Source organism: Trichosurus vulpecula, chromosome 6, assembly GCF_011100635.1.
Source record: "Trichosurus vulpecula isolate mTriVul1 chromosome 6, mTriVul1.pri, whole genome shotgun sequence".
In the NCBI taxonomy this organism is placed as follows: domain Eukaryota; kingdom Metazoa; phylum Chordata; class Mammalia; order Diprotodontia; family Phalangeridae; genus Trichosurus; species Trichosurus vulpecula.
In genome coordinates this window covers 284,445,622-284,464,767 of record NC_050578.1, presented here as the reverse complement: position 1 = coordinate 284,464,767, position 19,146 = coordinate 284,445,622, and the positions used below count along the sequence as shown (strand labels likewise).

Here is a 19,146-nt window from a genome sequence, read left to right as displayed (position 1 = left end):
TCCATCAAGATTTGGAAAGCTGCACAGAGACTGTCAGACCTTTGCTCTCATCATCAACCTAAGCCCTCCACTCCTGTGTTCATGAGCTTTGGAGTTTCTTTATCTGATCATGGTCATCTTCCCACCTTTCCCTCGCCCCAATGACTCCAAATCTTGTTCTTCCTCCTCACCGTGGCCTAAGCCCCTCAGTTCCCCTCCAGGTCATCAGCTCCTCCCAAGTCTCACCCTCCTTTTCCCCATCCTGACAGCTTGATGAACCACTTCTAATTTCTTTTATAGTATGAGCTTTAATATTAAGGTCTTGGGTTATTTGGAATATATTGTAGGATATGTAATTCTGCTTTCACAATTCTCTTTTTTAAGCCACTCAAGAAAACCCTGCTGGGGTTCCATGCTTTCTTGGCAATCCACAGGGTCCTCAATCTCTTCAGGTATTGATTCATTTTCCTTTGTCTTGCAATATTTATTTCTAAATGTCCAGGCTCATTTAGCTGATCTGAAGGCAGTTTTTTCTTCTATTATAATGTTTTCCCCACTGGTTTTCTTGCTCCTGAGACATCGGGTAATTTTCTTGCCTTCTATTCCTCTCTGACTCACTTTCTGACTTCTTTCGCCTTGATTGTACAAATGGACCTTGAAGTTGCTTCAGCTTCTTCCCACAGTGGACGACTCAATCAGTCAGCTAGTGAAAATCTGCTTTTCACTGACTTCAGTGTCTACCCTAAGTGACTTCTGGAAGATCCAACATTCTGCCTTTTGTTTGTCCCCAGCACAGGGAAGAGGGGGTGGGGCAGAACTGAGTTGTGTTCTAAGTCTTGCCAGAGTATGGTGGACCAGGGAGGAGACCATGCTAAGTGAGACTGTGGGGCAGTTGCTACTTCAATGGGGTTCTTGGTGTCTTGGATGTGGAGACAGCTGAAATTGCTTTCTATCTTGTGTGTCATTCTTATTTTGGAGGTGTCTGAAAGGTGATGAGGACCAGAGAAAATGTCGGGTCTTCCATCTTGATCGTTTGACTCCTCCCAATCTTCCTTTACTCACTTTCCCTCAAGCTTCGGCCCCGCTCAGCTGGACTTTTTGCTGTTCCTCACCTACAATGCTCTGTGCACTCTACCTCACCCTCCTGGCCTTGTCCCCTTAGAGGCCCTCATTTCCTTCACAATCTACATTCTACATGAAGTATTTCCTGATCTCTTCAGATACTAGAGCCCTCCCTCCCAAGCCTGTACTGTTATCTTTGCAAAGAACTTTCATTCCACATAGTGTCCATAACTCCCCCTGGAATTAGACTTCTTATCCTGGCTGCCTGGGGTGACCCCAGCAGAAGGATTCAGCGCCTGCCTGCTCCTGACCCCAGGTCACATGGTCCTTGCAGCCCCAGTACCTGGCACCTTGGAAGTGCTTAAGCATTTGTTGATTGATTGTGGGAGAGTCTCAGTCAACAAGCCACTTGGGAGAGATTCACCTGCTTAGTTTCATGGTCCACAGCTGTGGCTCACTCCCTGAAGCCATCTGGAAAAGGGAGCAGAGAATCCCAGGATCACATTGGCTTCATCAAGAGTGACCTCAAATCCTTTTGTGACAGGGTCAGCCCACCTGGAGCCCAGGGGAATGGTGTAGACAGGATTTGCCTGGATCTTAAAGGCATTTGACATCCTTGTAAAAAGGTGGAAAGAATGTAAGCCAGTGCAACACAATGAGGTGGATTCAGAACTCATCGGCTGGACCCAGAGAGGAGCCATTCATCCTCAGCATCTGGCAGACAGGTGCAGAGAGAGGTCCTTAGTGACTGTGCTTCAGGGATAGGCAATATTAGATGTTAGATGGAGCTAGGCTTGGTGCCAGGCCTCCTGTAGGCACTTGCAAGCTGTATGTGATCATGAGCAAATCCTTCACTTTGTCAGAGCTTCAGTTTTTTCATCCCTAAGATGGGAGGAGAATGTGGCTGGATCATAGAGTACACAGGGGAGGAAGATGTGAGAGGTCACGAAGGGGCAGGTTATGAGGGGCTTTCAAAGCCCATGGAGGTGACTGATTGGGGAAGGGGGTGGCATGGTCAGACCTGAGCTTTAGTGAGATGACTTTGGTGAGTAATTGGGGAATGGACTAGAGTGGGAAGAGACGAGGCAGGCAGATGGCCCAGAAGGTTACTGGGGGGTGAGGAGAAAAGGGTCTGTGCCATGGTGGGGCCAGGGTCACAGGAGAGAAGGGGGCATATTGGAGAGATGCTACAGAGGTGGAAACAGGACTGGAAATGGGGGTGTAGGTGAAAAAGAGTGAGGAGTTGAGGACTGTACCCAGGTTGTGTCCCTGGGTGACTGGTGATAAGAAATTCAGAGTCGGAGTCAGAGGGTTAGGGTTAGATTCAGAGTCAGAGGTACAAATTTTAGGGTTAGGATCAGCTGGCACAGTGGACAGAACGCTGGGCCTGGAGTTAGGAAGACTGAATTCAAATCCAACCTCAGATACTTCCTAGCTGTGTGACCCTGGGCAAGTCCCTTCACTCTGTTTGCCCCAGTTTCCTCAACCGTAAAATGAACTAGAGAAGGAAATGGCAAACCACTCCAGTGTCTTGGCCAAGAAAACTCCTAATGGGGTCACCAAGATTTGAACTTGAATGAAATGATTGAACAAGAAAGAAAGTGATCTCGTTTAGAAAGAAAGGTGATGAGCTCTGTTTGGAACCTGTTGAACTTAGGGTGTCTGTGGGATACCCAACTGGAGATGTCATAGATCGGGAGATGTGTGAGACTGGAAGGCAGCAGAGGGACACAGATGGAATAAGGATCTTAGAGTCATCTATAAACAGATGATAGTTGAAGCTGTGGGAGCTGAAGGGGTAGAAGAGAAGAGGGCTCTCCTCGAGAGCAAGGAAAATGCCCCTCCTTCCCTACAGCCTTTGTTGTAGCCTTTGGCCACAGAGATTTGATGGTGGGCAGTGGGATATCCTGTTAGCCCACTGCCCCTCATGGCAGCTGGAAAGTGGAGATGGCTGGGCCACCTGGCTACCCAGCAGCCTTCCCGCCCCTCCCCTATGTGGCTGGTGATGCAGGTATGGCCCTCCTCAACTCCATGAAGAAGGAAATTGCTGCGTCCCTTGGAGGCAAGCTGGACCAGGTCCCCAATCCCATTAACACCATGTCTCTATTCATCTATGTCACAGGCCATCCAGCCTCATTTCTATTTGACCACAACCACACACATACACACATACACACTGTCAATTGTCGGCTCCCAAAAGACTGAGTCAAGGGGCCCCCAGGATGCTGTTGGTCTCTTCTTTAAACTTAGCAACTTTGTGTTTCTAGCAGCAAATCCCTGAAAGCTGTGAGCATTTGAAATGGTTTTAAAATGTTTCCTCGGGGCCCCTTCCAAAAGAGTCAACCTCAACATTTTAGGACATTTACAGTCTGATATTCCATTCCTAGTCGATGGAGTAAACATTGATGGGAATTAGTTAATAACAGTCAGTAAACATTTATTAAGTGCTTATTATGTTCCAAGCACTGTGCCAAGCCCTATCTAACTGAGGAAGCTGAAAAGCTGGGGTATGATGAGAGGATACCTGAGGGCGAAGCATGGGTGCATGACTTGGATGACCAGGTAGGGAAACCTGGCATAGGGGTATGCAGGAGCAGGGAAAAAAAATCAGAATTCAAGGGCAAGGTTTTGGCATATATTGATGAATAGGATTTCCTGACACAGTCCAATGCTCCTGTTTCTGAAGATGGGAATGTTTTGTTTACCTGCCCTCCTGAAGTACTCTGGTGGGTGCTTGAAAGGAGACACAAATTTATCGTCCAGTAACCCTCTTAGTGATTTGATGGGTGTGTCTGTAAAGCTATCCATTGCTTTAGGTAGGCTTACTTTTGTAAAATTGGAACATCCTAGCCATGATCCTTTGCTTCTATGGACTCCTAAAGCTGTATTTAGGTAAGTCCTTCCTGCCTCAAGTCTTTCCCTTTCCTCTCCTCTGGGCAGCTGCCACAGTGACATCTCTTCAGCATGACTGACCGTCGCCCCATTCACAGTAAACTCCAGCAGGATCTCACATTTCCAGTAGGATCAAATACAACTTCTTTTGTTTGTCATTTAAATAATAGCATTTACGTAGTGCCTCTGTTGGAAATCTTAGTATGTTATTCTAGTAAATATCTTTTCCCCCAATCTAATTGTGTTCCCTGGCTGATGATTAAAAGGAAAACACATCGATAGGGGTTCATGAGCTATAATTATGAGGAACACAGACTCATGGAATTTAGAGCATCAGTCTTCCAGGAGACTCAGCCTTTGACTGTGAGTTGAAGGATAGCCCAAAGGGCTGTGCCACATTGGCATATGATTAGGCATAATTGTTTTTGATCATTTTAAAAAATTTACTTTCCGGGCAGCTAGGTGGTGCAGTGAGTAGAGCACTGGCCCTGGAGTCAGGAGGACCTGAGTTCAAATCCGACCTCAGACACTTGACACATGTACTAGCTATGTGACCTTGGGCAAGTCACTTAACCCCAATTGCCCTGCCTCCCCCCCAAAAAAATTTACTTTCCATTATGAATGCTTTCTATTTTTAACTTGTTAGTTTACTTTTTCTTCTCTTTTAAAAAAAGATTAGCTAATAGTTTGTTTTATTGGTCTTTTAAAATAACTATTCATTTTATTACCGTCTTAAGTCTTTTTCTTTTCAATTTATTAACCTCCTCTTTGTTTTTCAGTATTTTTTTTGTGCTTGTTTGATGATTATTAATTTGCTGCTTTCCTGGGTATTTTTTTAGTCAGATGCTCAACTCGTTGGTCTTCTCTTTACTGATATGTGTTTGGAGGGTTAGGTTTTGCCCTAAGGCTGACTACAGCAGCTGCATATCACAAATTTTGATATGTTGTCTCATTGTTTTAATTGTCTTTAATATTATTTATTGTTTCCATGGTTGGTTCTTTGGCTGCAGGGTCATTTGTTCATGTTTCTTTTATTATTATAATTTATTTCATTGTGGACAATGAGGATGTGTTTGATATTTTTGTTTCTGTATTTATTCATGACCTCTTTAAGTCCTCACACATGGTCAGTTTCTGTAAAAATGCTGTACGGTGCTGAGGAATAGGTGTTCTCCTTATAATAACTAATTTTTCTAATACTCTATCCAGATTATTAATTTCTTTCTCATTTATCCTTCTGTTAGACTTGTCTTTATCTGAAAGAAGCACATTGAAGTTCCCAACAGTGATTGTCTTACTATCTAGGTCTTCCTGTGTAGCACCTGGGGATCTTACAGAGTGAGTCCCTCAGATGCGGCTCTCCCAGTTTTAAGACATTCTGTGGCTCCACATCCAGTTAAAACCTTAGCCTTTCCATTTTCCCAAAGCAAGACACCTTTCTCTAGTTACCACTCTTCTATGTGTGCCTTCTCCCCCTGTTAGTGTGAAAAGCACAAAGTTGTTTATGACACACAAGGAATGGTACTGGAGAAGGGGCATGAGGGACGTTCCAGTGGACATCCATGACCGGTCCATCACCTAGTGAAAGTGACTGAGTGGCAGCCTTGTGCTGGGGGGAAGAGAAGGGGGGAGTGTGAAAATAGCTCAAGGCGTTGGGTGGACTTCCTGTAGTGGACAAGATGCCCACAGGAGGCATACTTGCTCCAGAGGCACCCAAAGAGAGGATGGGAGCCTTATCCAGAAGCACAATTATGTATATTCCCTGCTAGTCTCTGGTGACTGTATCTATTTTTATTGTTACCTTACTCCACTGATCAGCCTATTAAGGAGGACTCTGGCAGAATCTTGCCAGCAATGACTCAGAGAGAGATCTCACTGTGGTTGTTACAGGACAATCTATTTCTTTTTCTTTTATAGGGATGGACAATGGAGGCATCCTTGAACTCCTGGGGGAACAGCTTCCTTTTGCCATATAACCCAGAAAATTTGTCAGCTCTTGTATGAGCAGTGTATCCCCTGCTTTGTAAATCTCAGCTAGAATAGAATCAGCACCAAGCGCTTTGCCGCACAAGAGTAGTGTAATGACATTCAAAACCTCTTCTTCAGTTGGAAATTCGGCTAGAGGGATTAACTTCAGCCTGAGGTACAGAGTCAATGACTTTAACATTGGTTGATGATGATCTGTTGAGAACACTATGGAAGTGTCCAGCCCATCTCTGTAGGATCTTGTCCTTATCACTAATCAATATGGCTCCATCAGCACTAAGTAGTTCAGATGTACCAAAGGTCTTTGGCCCATAAATAGCCTTCAGGGCATCACAAAAGCACTTTGGATTGTTACTATCAACATCAAACTTCATCTTCCTTCTTGCTGAGTCAAGAATCTTGCATCCCTCTAAGCTTCACTTGTACTTTACTTTCAATGAAATTGAATGTGCCTTTTAGAGATGCTGAACTAGCCTGCTGGTAAACTCTGTGGAGCTGGCCCATTTTGGTTTGTCTGTTTTTGCTTAGCAGCTTCTGAATTTCCCCATCATTTTCATCAAACCAATCTTGATGTTTGCAAGTACTTTGCCCCAGATGAGCAAATGTGATGCTGGATACCATATCTCTGAAAGCTGCCCACTCCTTTTCTGCTCCACTGCTGCTATGTGTTGGCTTAGCTTTCCCTCCAAGTAAGCAATGAACTGTTCACTCAGGGAAGCACTATAATCTCTTGACATGAATTCTTCTGGTAGTCATCTTGCCTTGGAGCCACAGCTTTTGTTGAATGTGAATATGTCGCTTAGAGAGGATAAATCTATGATCAGTCCAGTACTCTGTGCCACACATCACCTTCATCACCTTCACCATTCTCACATTCTGTCTGTCTCTTCTCCTTACAATGACGTAGTCTATTAAATACCAATGTTTGCTTTGAAGGTGCATCCACAAAGTTTTATCGTGTTTAAGTAAACAGAAGACAGTGCTTGCTCTCATGCTTTTTACCATGATGTTTTCAGCCATGTTGTCAGACACCTTCAATGAGGCCAAAAATAGCATCAAAGTCAGACTTTTCTTTTCTTACCACACTAATGGTAAACTATCTAACTTGGAAAGGCTACAAGCCAAAGTGGAGGGAGAATTTGTGCATGACTTTGTGTTCACAGATAATTATGCATTCAATGCAGCCTCTGAAGCTGAGATGCAACAAAGTATGGATCAATTCTCTGCTGCTAATGCTAATTTTGGCCTAACAATTAACACCAAGAAAACATCTCCACTAGCCAGTACCACACCATCCATACATGGAACCATCAGTTACAGCAAATGGAAAATTTTGAATACCATGGATAAGTTCACTTACCTTGGCCGTCTGCTTTTCAGGGATGTCCACATAGATAATGAGGTTGATGAATTGCCAGAACTAGATCAAAGGAAAGTGTGTGTGGGGGGGGAAGAAATATTAGCCTGCCTACCAGGCTATAAAGCCATTGTGCTGACCTCATTGTTGTATGCCTGTGAAACCTGGACAGTCTACTAGCACCCTGCCAGGAAACTGAATGGCTACCATTTGAATTATCTTAGGAAGATTCTGAAGATCACCTGGCAGGGTAAGGTACCAGACACTGAGGTCCTTTCTTGAACTAAACTGCCAAACATTCAAACTCTACTGCAGAGAGCACAATTCTGATGGGCTGGCCATGTTGTCTGAATGCCAAACACACATTTGCCTAAAAGACTACTTTATGGAGAACTCATGCAAGGAAAACATTCACATGGAAGTCAGAAGAAGTAATACAAGAACACTCTCAAGGCCTCTCTGAAGAACTTTGGAAATGATTGCTTGGCATGGGAGACACTGGCACAGGACCGCCCAGTATGGTGCATCTGCATCAAAGAAGGCACTGTGCTCCATGAGTGAAGAAGAGTTGCAGCAGCTCAAAAGAAACATGAGATGCCCAAATTTAGAGCCGTTCCACACCAAATGTTCATATGAACTATTTGTGCCCAACCGGCGGTAGAGCCTTCTGAGCTCATGTTGGTCTGATCAGCCACAGTCGGGCATACTGGACCTGAAGTCCAACATACTGATGTCATTTTGGTCCTCTTTGAGAATGTCAACCAACCAAGCACCTGTTACCTCATCTGAAATCATGATTTAGTCTTCCATCTTTGGGGAATCAACTGGAGCATAATAAATGCTCCTTGGGTCTGTCATTTTCACTCTGCATGAGTCTTGGTGTTGTCAGTGTGTTCTCTGTAAGCAAGTTGCCAGGTTTGTGCCTTCTATTCCACCTTGAATTAGAAGGTTCTCCATTTAATGAACAAGTTCATCTCATTCACGTTCATGGCTGTGATTGTTGCTAGTCTTTTCTTTCCACCCGATAAATCCTGTGATAATATTTCTGTCTTTTAAAAAATGTTTTCCCTTTCTACAGAGGAAAATTAAAATAAAGACAATGAAATCAATAGTAGAGTTTCTCTTGTTTGAACAAGACCCAAATCACAGTCATATCCTTGTCTGTTTCCCACTTTGCTACTCCGCTTTATCACATACAGCTGATTGCCCTGTTTTTCCTGGATCTCTCCCATCCCTAGCTCTTCTCTTTCTTAAACTGTCTCCTCCTTTCCCCCATCCTAGGTTAGTGCTGTGTGCTTACTGTATTTCTACCGGTATAATATACATGTATATGTATATTTTATTTATATATACATACTATGTATATGTACATTTTATATATACGCATACTATGCATACTGTGTATATGTATATTTTGTGTATGTATACATACTGTGTACATGTGTTTATGTGTATGTATGTATATATATATATATATATGTATGCGTATAAATTTTCCTTGCCTACCCTGGGTAAAAAGAAGTTTCACGAGAGCCCCGCTCTTACTACCTAGCATTTACAAGACCAGTCCCCAAAATCTGAAATAGTTTTTCAAAGAAATTTGTCAAATTGTTCAGTAGAGAGAGCGAGAGCTGGACGGAAGAGTTGGCCCCCACCATGGTCTTTGTGGGGTGACATTCTATAGCACTCAGACTGGGGCATGAAGACATTTGCCCCATTGGTTCACACAGGCAGTGGGTTGGCTCCAAGGGAAGGGCAGTTTCAGATGTTTATTGGCAGGTAAGTTCATTTAATTTGTGAAACCCGAAATACAACCTTGGGTGGATCCAAAACAAGAACTTGGGGAGCCCAAAACAAGCACTCAGTGGGCTCTAAACATTCCCAAGGATCATCCTGCTTCCCTGGAGAATCTCTGAGGTCAGCTTTTTGGTTAGACAACTGTCTAGCCCCACAAAGCTGGGTTCAGACACTATTAAATGATAAATAATAATCCTCACATCTCACCTCTATGTTTGCATATTATCTTCCTGTGGCACCCCACTTACAAGAAATAGTCAATTCCTCCCTCTCCTTTTCCTATTGCTCCCTCACTGACCCTCGGAGATGATGAGGCTCTGAAGGGACCCGCCATTTCTCCCCATTTCTGGATGTAAATACTTGGTGACCACTTAGCCCTTTCAAGTTGTTCAAGCTTCCCTTTCCAGAGTTTTTCAGTCTCCTGCATCGACCTTTTGAAACCTCTGCCCAACTCTGGCTTTCTCAGCAGGAATTCATGGAAGTCCAGTTGGAAATCACCTCTTCAGGGTGGTCCAGTTGTTTTCCCATAGCATTATACTCAGCTCTGCAGGCTGCTCAGACCTTGAGAGTCTTTGATTGTTCCATGTTCCCACTGTGTGGCTTTTGTTCAGCCACATTCTCACCTTTCCTCTCTAACAAGGCTGCTTTTACGATGGAGCTTTTCCTTTGGCCTGGGAGCTCAGCCTTGGGGGTTCTCTCTGGTGGTGACCCATGGTTGGATCTGCCCCAGCCGTGACTTTGGCCACAAGGGATTTGTACAGGGGCACTAATGGAGTGCTTCTGGCCAGGTGGCTCCAGCAGGAGATAACACACGAGCTTCCATTGGTCCCAGTTCCATTCCCTAAGGCTACCAGCTTCTTCTCTCCTTTGCTGACCCTCCCTCGAGTCTTTGACTGGGAGCTTGCTTCCCATTCTTGGTCTCTTCATTTGGTTTTTCCACAAGCCTTTCTTCAGCTCTTCTCCTCTCATTTCTAGGGCTGTTTCTCCTGGCGATTCTCTGGCCCCTCTGCATTGCTCCACTCTCTTGGCTCTTCTTAACATAATGATTTCCTGTCTCTCCAAGGAGCCCCCCATTTTAAACTCCTGAGCTTCTCCTTGGAGGGGGCTAAAGGAGCTCTGACTGAGCCCTGTGAAGTGGGGAGGGGTCTTGATGATACTTCGCTGCTCTTTTTCCTGCTGCTGCTGGATAGGATTCAGCAGGTGTGGGTCTGGCAGCAAGCTCAGGGCCCAGGCAGGGCTCAGAGGACTACCTGGCAGGAAGTCCTTCTCTCTTCTCCTGCCATACCATCCTCTGGCCTCACCAGTTGCTTTTTCTTGCTGTTCTTTTGGGCGGGGGGTGGGGGGAGAAGAGCTGGATCTCCCTTATCTGTTGCCATGATTCTCCCTTCTTTGTTTTCAGGGTTAGTTTAGCTGGGAATGGACCCTCACTGGGACAGAGGCCACCGAGGTCCTCGGGCAGAAGCATCCAGCGTGCGTGTGACTGATCTGAGCTGGCATGGCCTCCAGAACCCCAGGCCCCTGATCAAGGATGATGGCGGTGCTGAGGTGCTGTTGGAGGAGTACCTGTCCCCCTCCAAGCTGGTGAGTCTGGCTGTCCCCTGCTTGGGCAGGTGGCTGGCTCATTCCCTACCTCCTATGGCCTACAGGGCCTGGCTTCACCCAGCTTCAGCCACACACACACCCCTTCGTCCAGGGACTGCAGGGTAGCTTCTCCCTCTCAGCCATATTTGGTGTAGGGTTGTCTGTAGCACAATTAGGGAACAGAACAGTGCCAAGACAAGCCTTCTGTGGACCTCAGAGGACTTGTGGATTGGGCTTCGAAGCAGGCGTGATAAGGATTAGGTGAATTTAGGGGATCACAGCCTCGAGGTCTTGGCAGGCAGCAGAACCAGGACCAAAGAAAACCTTTTGCATGTTCATGCAAGAGTATTCCTAGCAGTGAGTCTGAAAGAAAGGCAGGGCGGCCCTCAGCCAGATTTGCCCTGGGATGGCCCTGAGAGCTTGGCCAAACCTCTGGCCCAACCCCCACCTGAAGGAGCAGCCCCTGTCTTGTACTCCTTGGTCTCTGCTTCCCCACCAGCACAGCCTGGGGCTGGTCACCTCCTTTCTGGGCAGTGCTTCCAGCTCCAGGGCCTTGGCCCAGCTAGAGGCTGCCGGCCTTGACAGCCTCAGCCGGCCTCTTTGCAGACTTTCCCCTTTGCTCCCCAGGGGGTCTGCCACCGGGGCCAAGAAAAACAAGGCAGGGTTTGTTTCAGCTCCAGAGCCCCCTACATACTGACGGCAGCCACCTCTGGCAGCCCCTGACTCTTCCTTTCTCTAGGCTTCACACCCTCAATTCCTCTACTCCATCTTCAGACAATTCCCTGGTCCTGCCCCCACCCCACCCCCAGCTTGTCAATATTCTTCCTGAAACATGGTGACCAAACTGGCCAGCAGGTCTCCAAGCCACACCCAGGCTTACTTTAGGCACAGTCCCCTAGTTCTTTCACTGGTGCAGAGGCTGGGTTCCCTGGGATCCACCAAGGGGGAAAGAAAGCTCCATAGTGGGGTGTGGGTATCTTCCCAACAAACAGCAGACCTGACCTTCCACATGCTGACCTTGGGCTCCAATAATCTGCAGACCAGGGCCAGAGTAAGAAAGACCAATGTGCTAGTATTCCAAGAAATCAGCTCACCACTGGAGGAATGACAAGCCTGGAAAGCAGATTGTGGCTGCAAACATCCTTCTCGGTGAAGCCATCTTCTTCCCTCACTGGAGGGTCTGATGAGGGGGCACCGAGAGCCCTCCATGTTTGAGCCAGGCCAATGGGTCCCACCTACACACCCCCTGTCCAGGGCAACAACCAGAGAGGGCTTGATGCCTTTGGTTAAATCTTGTCTGAGCCCAAACTTTGCCCTGGAAATCATGTGGATGTAAAGTGGTGTCTCTGGACTCTGGAGTGGTCATTGATGAGGCAAGGGTGAAAGGCTTCACCCAAGGGCACCTTGTGTGGGTCTGCCTCAGATGGGAGCAGAAGGGACAAAAGGGAGGCTGGGAGGAAACTCGCCCAAGGCAGGGTAAGTGCTCAGGGGTCTTCACGCCTGATACCCCCATTGGTCTTTGCAGCAGGCTCTAGCTCAGGTGGAGGACCTACGGCAAGTGACCATGCTTGAGATGTGTGTGGACACTCGGGAGAACAGCTTGGGGAACTTTGGTAAGATGGGTTGTGTCTCCCTTGTACAGCCTACCCCTGGCACATGCACACACACACACACATACACACACATACACACACACACACACACACACACACACACACACCCCAGCACACTCACGTGTAGGATGCTCCACTCCAGGCCCCATCATCTTAAAGGGCCTGCCCATTGGGCCTTGGGCTCCACTAGCTACAAATGTACACACACAGACACATATGCATGTGTATACTAGCACACACGTGCACAAATCACACAGACACACGGATAGTCATAGAATCATCAAATGCCTTAGTTGAAAGGTGTCTAACTCCCTGATAGGGAATCCTCATTAGTGTGTCAACAAACTTTGATTAAGCACTTGCTTTGGGCCAGGCACTGTGCTAAGGGCTGGCCAGGGATGCAAAAAAAGATTAATTCCTGTCCTTGAGGAGTTCTGAGTCTGATGGAGGAGACAAGTGCAAGGAGCTGTGGACAGAGCCGGGTCACTCCTAAGAAGGCAGTGGGTGGGAACTGAGAGTAGCTCCTGCAGAAGTGTCTGGAAGGACACGGCCAGGAAAGCCAAGAGGCAGAAGCCAAGAGAGCCAGCTGGCTGGCCCGGGAAGACAACTGGCTCAAAGTGCAGCAGAGCCTACTGGGAGGGGAGCAGCACGGCCCACGGCCCCTGCCAGCCTGGTCACCTCTTCGAAAATGTGGCCCCTAGAGCCAGGCTGCACATGCCGTTGTGGTCTGATCAGGCAGCCTGTCTGTCAGGAGAGCCCAGTGCCTCGATGGAGAGGCTAGGCACAGGGAAGGTGTCCTTCCCTCTGTTTGTTGTCTGGGCTGGTGTTCCAATGAATTCATGTTCCCAGAATGAGGATGTGCCCATAGGCAGGGAGGAAAGGGCTCAGAGGCCTGTTGGCACCAGGGAGAAGCCAGGAGCAGAACAGAAATATGAGGAGTGGGCCAACAAGTCAGTTCAACAAATCTCTCTTTTTCCTCCTCCCTCTCCCTCTCCCTCCCTCTCCCTGCCTTTCCCTCCTCCTCCTCCTCCTCTCCTGTTTTCCCCTCCTCCCTCTCCCTCTCCCTCCCTCTCCCTCCCTCTCCCTGCCTTTCCCTCCTCCTCCCCCTCCTCCTCCTCTCCTGTTTTCCCCTCCTCCCTCTCCCTCTCCCTCCCTCTCCCTGCCTTTCCCTCCTCCTCCTCCTCCTCCCCCTCCTCCTCCTCTCCTGTTTTCCCCTCCTCCCTCTCCCTCTCCCTCCCTCTCCCTGCCTTTCCCTCCTCCTCCTCCTCCTCCCCCTCCTCCTCCTCTCCTGTTTTCCCCTCCTCCCTCTCCCTCTCCCTCCCTCTCCCTGCCTTTCCCTCCTCCTCCCCCTCCTCCTCCTCTCCTGTTTTCCCCTCCTCCCTCTCCCTCTCCCTCCCTCTCCCTGCCTTTCCCTCCTCCTCCCCCTCCTCCTCCTCTCCTGTTTTCCCCCTCCTCCCTCTCCCTCTCCCTCCCTCTCCCTGCCTTTCCCTCCTCCTCCTCCTCCTCCCCCTCCTCCTCCTCTCCTGTTTTCCCCTCCTCCCTCTCCCTCTCCCTCCCTCTCCCTGCCTTTCCCTCCTCCTCCTCCTCCTCCCCCTCCTCCTCCTCTCCTGTTTTCCCCTCCTCCCTCTCCCTCTCCCTCCCTCTCCCTGCCTTTCCCTCCTCCTCCCCCTCCTCCTCCTCTCCTGTTTTCCCCTCCTCCCTCTCCCTCTCCCTCCCTCTCCCTGCCTTTCCCTCCTCCTCCTCCTCTCTACCTCCTGGAGGCCTGAAAGTGTCAGTCAACATCCCACCTTCAGCAAGAAGCCCTTCCTGGACCTTCTAACTTTAGTGCCTTCCCCTTGGGATGATTCATCCTGTTGACATGTTGCTTGTGCCTCCTTGTTTGCATGTCTGTGAGCTCCCTGAGGGCTGTTTTCCTCCACCCCGCTTTTTTTAATCTCCAGCACTTGACACAGTGCTTGACATATAGTACATGCATAATAAATGCTTGTTGACTGAGTAGCTGATAGGTCAAGTAACATTAGCTCCATTTTAAAGATGGGTGACTTGAGGCCCAAAGTCAGCGCTCTTTCTGCTCCACAGTACTGCCCCTGACTGTGCCTGGTCTCTTCCTTGCTTTCTCTTCCCTAGGCGCTGGAGCCCCAGGAAAGTGTTGTTGAGTTGTGTCTAACTCTCTGTGACCCCATTTGGGGTTTTCTGAGCAGAGATACTAGAGGGCTTTGCCATTTCCCTTTCCAGCTCAATTTTACAGATGAGGAAACTGAGGCAAACAGGGTGAAGTGACTTGCCCAGAGTCACACAGCTAGTAAGTGTCTGAGGCTGGATTTGAATTCCGGAAGATGAGTCTCCCTGACTCCGGGTGTCCGGCTTTGTGCACTGTGGCACCCCCCTAGTAGCCCAGGAAAACATAAAACCCTCCAGGATTTCCCCTGGCAGACTCAGAATCCTGAAAGGCCCTGCCCTGGGGGGAGAAGAAGAGGTCCCAACTCCCCAGTGTCTCCTGAAGGAGTCGTTGTCTTTCTTTTCCCTGGGACAGTGGAGATGGGTGAAGAAGTTAGCTAGCCAGGAGCATCTGCTCCCTCCCTTAGCTCCCTGAGGCATTTGCTCAGACCAGGAGGCCAGACTCTTCCTGTTTCAGAGCCAGGACAGAGGCTTTGGGGCAGAAATTGGGCTCCTGGGAAGGCAGAACCTCTCCTTCCACCTGAGTTCACCCTCTGTGCTCCTGGTGTTGCCTCGATGGGACAATGTGGGATGGGGGGGGGGGAGACGGGGAAGGAGTCTGGGGCAGATCACTAGAGCTGTACAAGTTGCAACCTTGGGTGTCCTGGGGGAGAGGGGCAGGCTGCAGTCTTAGGGGAGACCCTCTGCCTAGGGCAGAGAGAGGGTGATGAGAAGGCTCCTGTCAGGGAGGAGCTCCCCGCCAAGCTCCCTAGCCTGGCTTTTGCCTTAGGGTAAGTCCTCTGGCCTGGGATGAGGATGGGGGAAAGGGGGAGGAAGAAGAGCTGAGCTCTGCAGACCCACCCTGGGAAGGAGGCTTTCCAGCCGGCCAGCTGGTTGCTTTGGTACCAACGGTCTCCTCTCCTGTGACCACACAGGTGCCCATCTGCCCAATCTGAGCCAACTGAAACTGAACAACAGCCTGCTGGCCTCCATCAGGTAAGCAAGGAACGAGGAGCCAGGAGCACCTTGGCTGTCCTTCCTGCCCCACAGAGGGAGTGCATGGGGGTACCAAGGACAGTTCCCATTCCAGCAGAGGTTGAGAGGTCCATCCTGTCCCACTTTCTGTGTTGGGGCCAGGCCTCCTCCCTTGTCTTTGTTGGGAAGGGCCCCACCCAGAACACTGACCATCTCCCACACCTGCCTATGCCTGACCTTCTCCTGCCTCCTTGCTGGCGCAGAGCCTGGGTTCCCTGGAATCCTCCAGGCGCAATGTCCCAGGCTGCCTTGCTTCCACAGGGGTAGGTCTTAAACACACACAAGGGGACCTTCCCTTCTCCCCTGCCCCGCCCCCACTCTCCTCTCTTCCTTCAAGTGCCTCTCATATTGGGCCCTGGGAGGGGTAGACCTTTGGGTAGGGGCAATGCAAGGAGTTCCTGGCTGCAGATGGGTCTGGGGCATGGCCAAGGCTGGGCTCCAGCACTGGGGATGATCTGCCTGCTTGGTTCCCAGAGTCTCTGGCTTAATCACTCCCATTTGCTCTTAGGTCTCATCTCCACCCATCCCAGGATGCCCAGCCCCTCTATATGCTCTCTCCTGGCCTTTTTCCTAATATGCAAAGCAGGACAATCCCTGAGTCACAGGGGATGAGAAGTTGCTCTGGATCCTTCAGAGATGGAAGCTAGGGGCTGCCACAATGCCCAGAGTACTGGACCTGGGGTCAAGGAGATCTGAGTTCCCATCCAGCCTCAGACACTTCCTAGCTGTGTGACCCTGGCCAGGTCCCTGAACCTTTTGTCTATCTCAGGTTCCTCAAGTGCAAAATGGGGATTATACTAGCCCCTCCCAGGGCTGATTCGAGGATCCAATGAGGTCATGATTGTGAAGCACTTAGCCCAGTGCCTGACACATAGCAGGCACCATATAAATATTATCCATTACTATTATTAATAGAGGTCTCCATGACCTTCGTAGAGCTTGATGTCTTTGGCGTTAGGGCCCATAGCACAGTCTGCAGCCCACGATGCTCCTGTTGAGGTGGAGACATCCCTTAATCTCCCAGTCCTGGCTGAGTGATCTCAATGTATACAATACTGGGATCCAGGACTGGAAGAAGCCTTAACTGTAAAAACATAAAAATGTGGAACTCAGCATGTAACACTGCCCTGCTAGCCTGACTCTGATGGATGGCAGCCTGGCATGCAGTTGCAACCTCCTGGGCTGGCTTTAAAAATAGTGGTGGAAGGAGGAGGAGGCACTATAGCAAGAAGGGCTTACCAGAAGGAAGTGAGAGTGTCTGGAGACGTGGCCCCTGAGGACACACTTAAGCCCCCACCCCCACCCACGGGTGCCTTGCCAAAGACACAGCTTTACTTTCAAGCATCGTTCTTTGTTTAGACAGGCTGTGAGCTCCAGGGTGGGTAAGCTCCAGGCCTCTCCTCTCACAGTAACTTTTCTTGTTTGCCATATGACATACGGTTCCAAGGAATGCCTCAGCCCTGTCAACTCATACATACACTTATCTTTATGGGGCCTTTTGCCTCCCTCTAGTTGCCTTTTCTCAGCCAAATAATGAAAAGTTTTATTAGCTGAGAGTAGAGAATGAAGCAGACTTTGACTGATGCAAGTCAAAAGACTGTCTTTCCTTCTTTTGTGATGACACCCATGATTAACCCTGAGAATGATGCCAGAAAAAGAACTGATCTTCCACATCTCATAAAATATTCCTGCTCAAGCTGCTTGCAGCCAGCCCCTTCTCAAAGAAAAGCCTTTGTTCTCGTTGTAACAGTATCAGGCCAGGGCAATCTGTGCCCCCAAAGGGCTTCCCTGGGCCCAGAACCTCATACCTCTTTGTCCTCTCTCCTGCTGAGAAGGGCCTAGGACCCTGCCCTTATGCCCCATGAAGGGCTGCCTTCTGGAGTGCCATTGAAGGGCTGCCTAGCTGCTTGGACATCCTTTATTTCTGTAAGTCATATCTCTTCTGGGTGAAAATGACAAGAAACCCAACTTTCTTTGATTATTCTCTCTGGATAGCAGTGTAAACTTATGGTCAGAGTGACAATGTGGATGTACTAGTCAGTGCCATCTGCCTTTCTTCTTCTGATCCCTCAGGTGCCACTGGGCAATGGAGACTGGGTGCCAAGAAATTGAACCTTTAGATGAGTCTGACTAGTCAATGAAGGCAAAGTCCTGGAGGCAAATGTACTCCCTCCCCAAGAAGTACCAGGGACAGATGCCCCTGCTTCCCCCAGCTGGTTTTCTGGCTGGCCAGGCAGAAAGCCACCTTGACCTGCAGTCATCTAGCCCAAGGACAGAGGACACACCCAAGTCTCTCACTCATCGTAACTCTGTCACCTTTTTCTTTGCCCCAGGTGGTGGAATTCTCAACACAGGCTGGGAGGTTCTAGGGGTGATGGGACATGAAAGAGATGGGTGGGAAGGTGAGGGGGTCCAGCCGGTCAGCCGCCATGGACTGAGTGGGGCAGAGTCTGGGCTGCTAATTCTAAGGGAACAGGAAAGGAGCAAGCCCATGCTCCTTGGGGTGACTCCCTCAAGCCACAGACCAGAAAAATAGTGACCCCTGACTACCTCCCCCCCAATCACACATTCCTGTTCATTTCACTTAAGATGCACACTCTCGCTTCAGCACACTCAGAGTATTTTTCTGGAAGCTTGTGGAGAAATTCTACCTGCAAATAAGGAAAATTATCCTAATTTCATAAGCTTGGGGATGTTCATTGATGACATGGTGCAATGTATACCATGCCATGACATCATATCCCACACCCTTCACCTAACTCCTGCCCTGGGGCCCCCAGTCCCAATATTGCTGGGATTGGGTTTTCTGAGGGGGCGTCCCTGCATGAAGGAAGACCTTTCCTCAGACATTATCAGCTAGGAGACCCTCGCTGTTCCTCAGTTTCTCCCCTTGTAAAATTGGGGAGTTAGGCTCAGTGACCTCTAGATTCACAACCCTGTGACCTCCTTGTGACTCAGTTTCCTCATCTGCTAACGAAGGTGTTGGACTCAATGGCCTCTGAGATTGCTTTCAGCTCTGGGTCTCTGAGCTGCCTTAATTCTGCCACCTTCTCTCTGTCATCTCCGCTTTATCCTGTACACAGCTTGTGCCATTAGACTGAGAGCTTCCTGAGAGTGGGGACTGGCTTCCATCTGTCTTTGTGTCCCCAGGTTGGCACCATACCTGGCACCAAGGAGTCACCTGACAAGTGTTAGCGGACTGATGCTAGGACTTGTGTGGGCCTCAGTTTCCTTATCTGTAAAATGAAGGTGTTGGACTCAATGATGGACCTCCATGGTCCCTTCCACCCCATGATGGCCACCACAGTCTTGAATTTCTCTTTTACCCAAATTCATCAGGATTGTGTGTGTGTGTGTGTGTGTGGTGTGTGGTATGTGGTAAGTGGTGTGTGTGTGGGGGGGGGGGGTATGTGTATGTGTGTGGGGTATGTGTATGTGTGTGGTGTGTGTGGTGTGTGTGGGTATGTGTATGTGTGTGTGTGGGGGTGGTGTGTGGTGTGTGTGTGGGGGTGTGTGTGTGGTGTGTGGTGTGTGTGGGAGTGTGTGTGTGGGGTATGTGTATGTGTGTGGTGTGTGTGGTGTGTGTGTGGGGTATGTGTATGTGTGTGGTGTGTGTGGTGTGTGTGTGGGGTATGTGTATGTGTGTGGGGGGGTGTGTGGTGTGTGGTGTGGTGTGTGTGTGGGGGG

At 49.0% G+C, this 19,146-nt stretch overlaps 1 protein-coding gene across 1 annotated transcript in view; it reads left to right on the top strand.

Annotated features, from left to right (window-relative positions):
* LRRC56 (leucine rich repeat containing 56) overlaps nt 1–19,146 on the top strand; it is a 61,932-nt gene that overhangs the window by 13,860 nt on the left and 28,926 nt on the right. The window contains exons 2-4 of the mRNA XM_036763849.1: nt 10,473–10,654; nt 12,180–12,267; nt 15,360–15,420. Of these exons, the coding sequence (XP_036619744.1) occupies nt 10,490–10,654; nt 12,180–12,267; nt 15,360–15,420 (314 nt within the window). The 5' untranslated portion in view covers nt 10,473–10,489. The remainder of the gene's footprint in view (nt 1–10,472; nt 10,655–12,179; nt 12,268–15,359; nt 15,421–19,146) is intronic.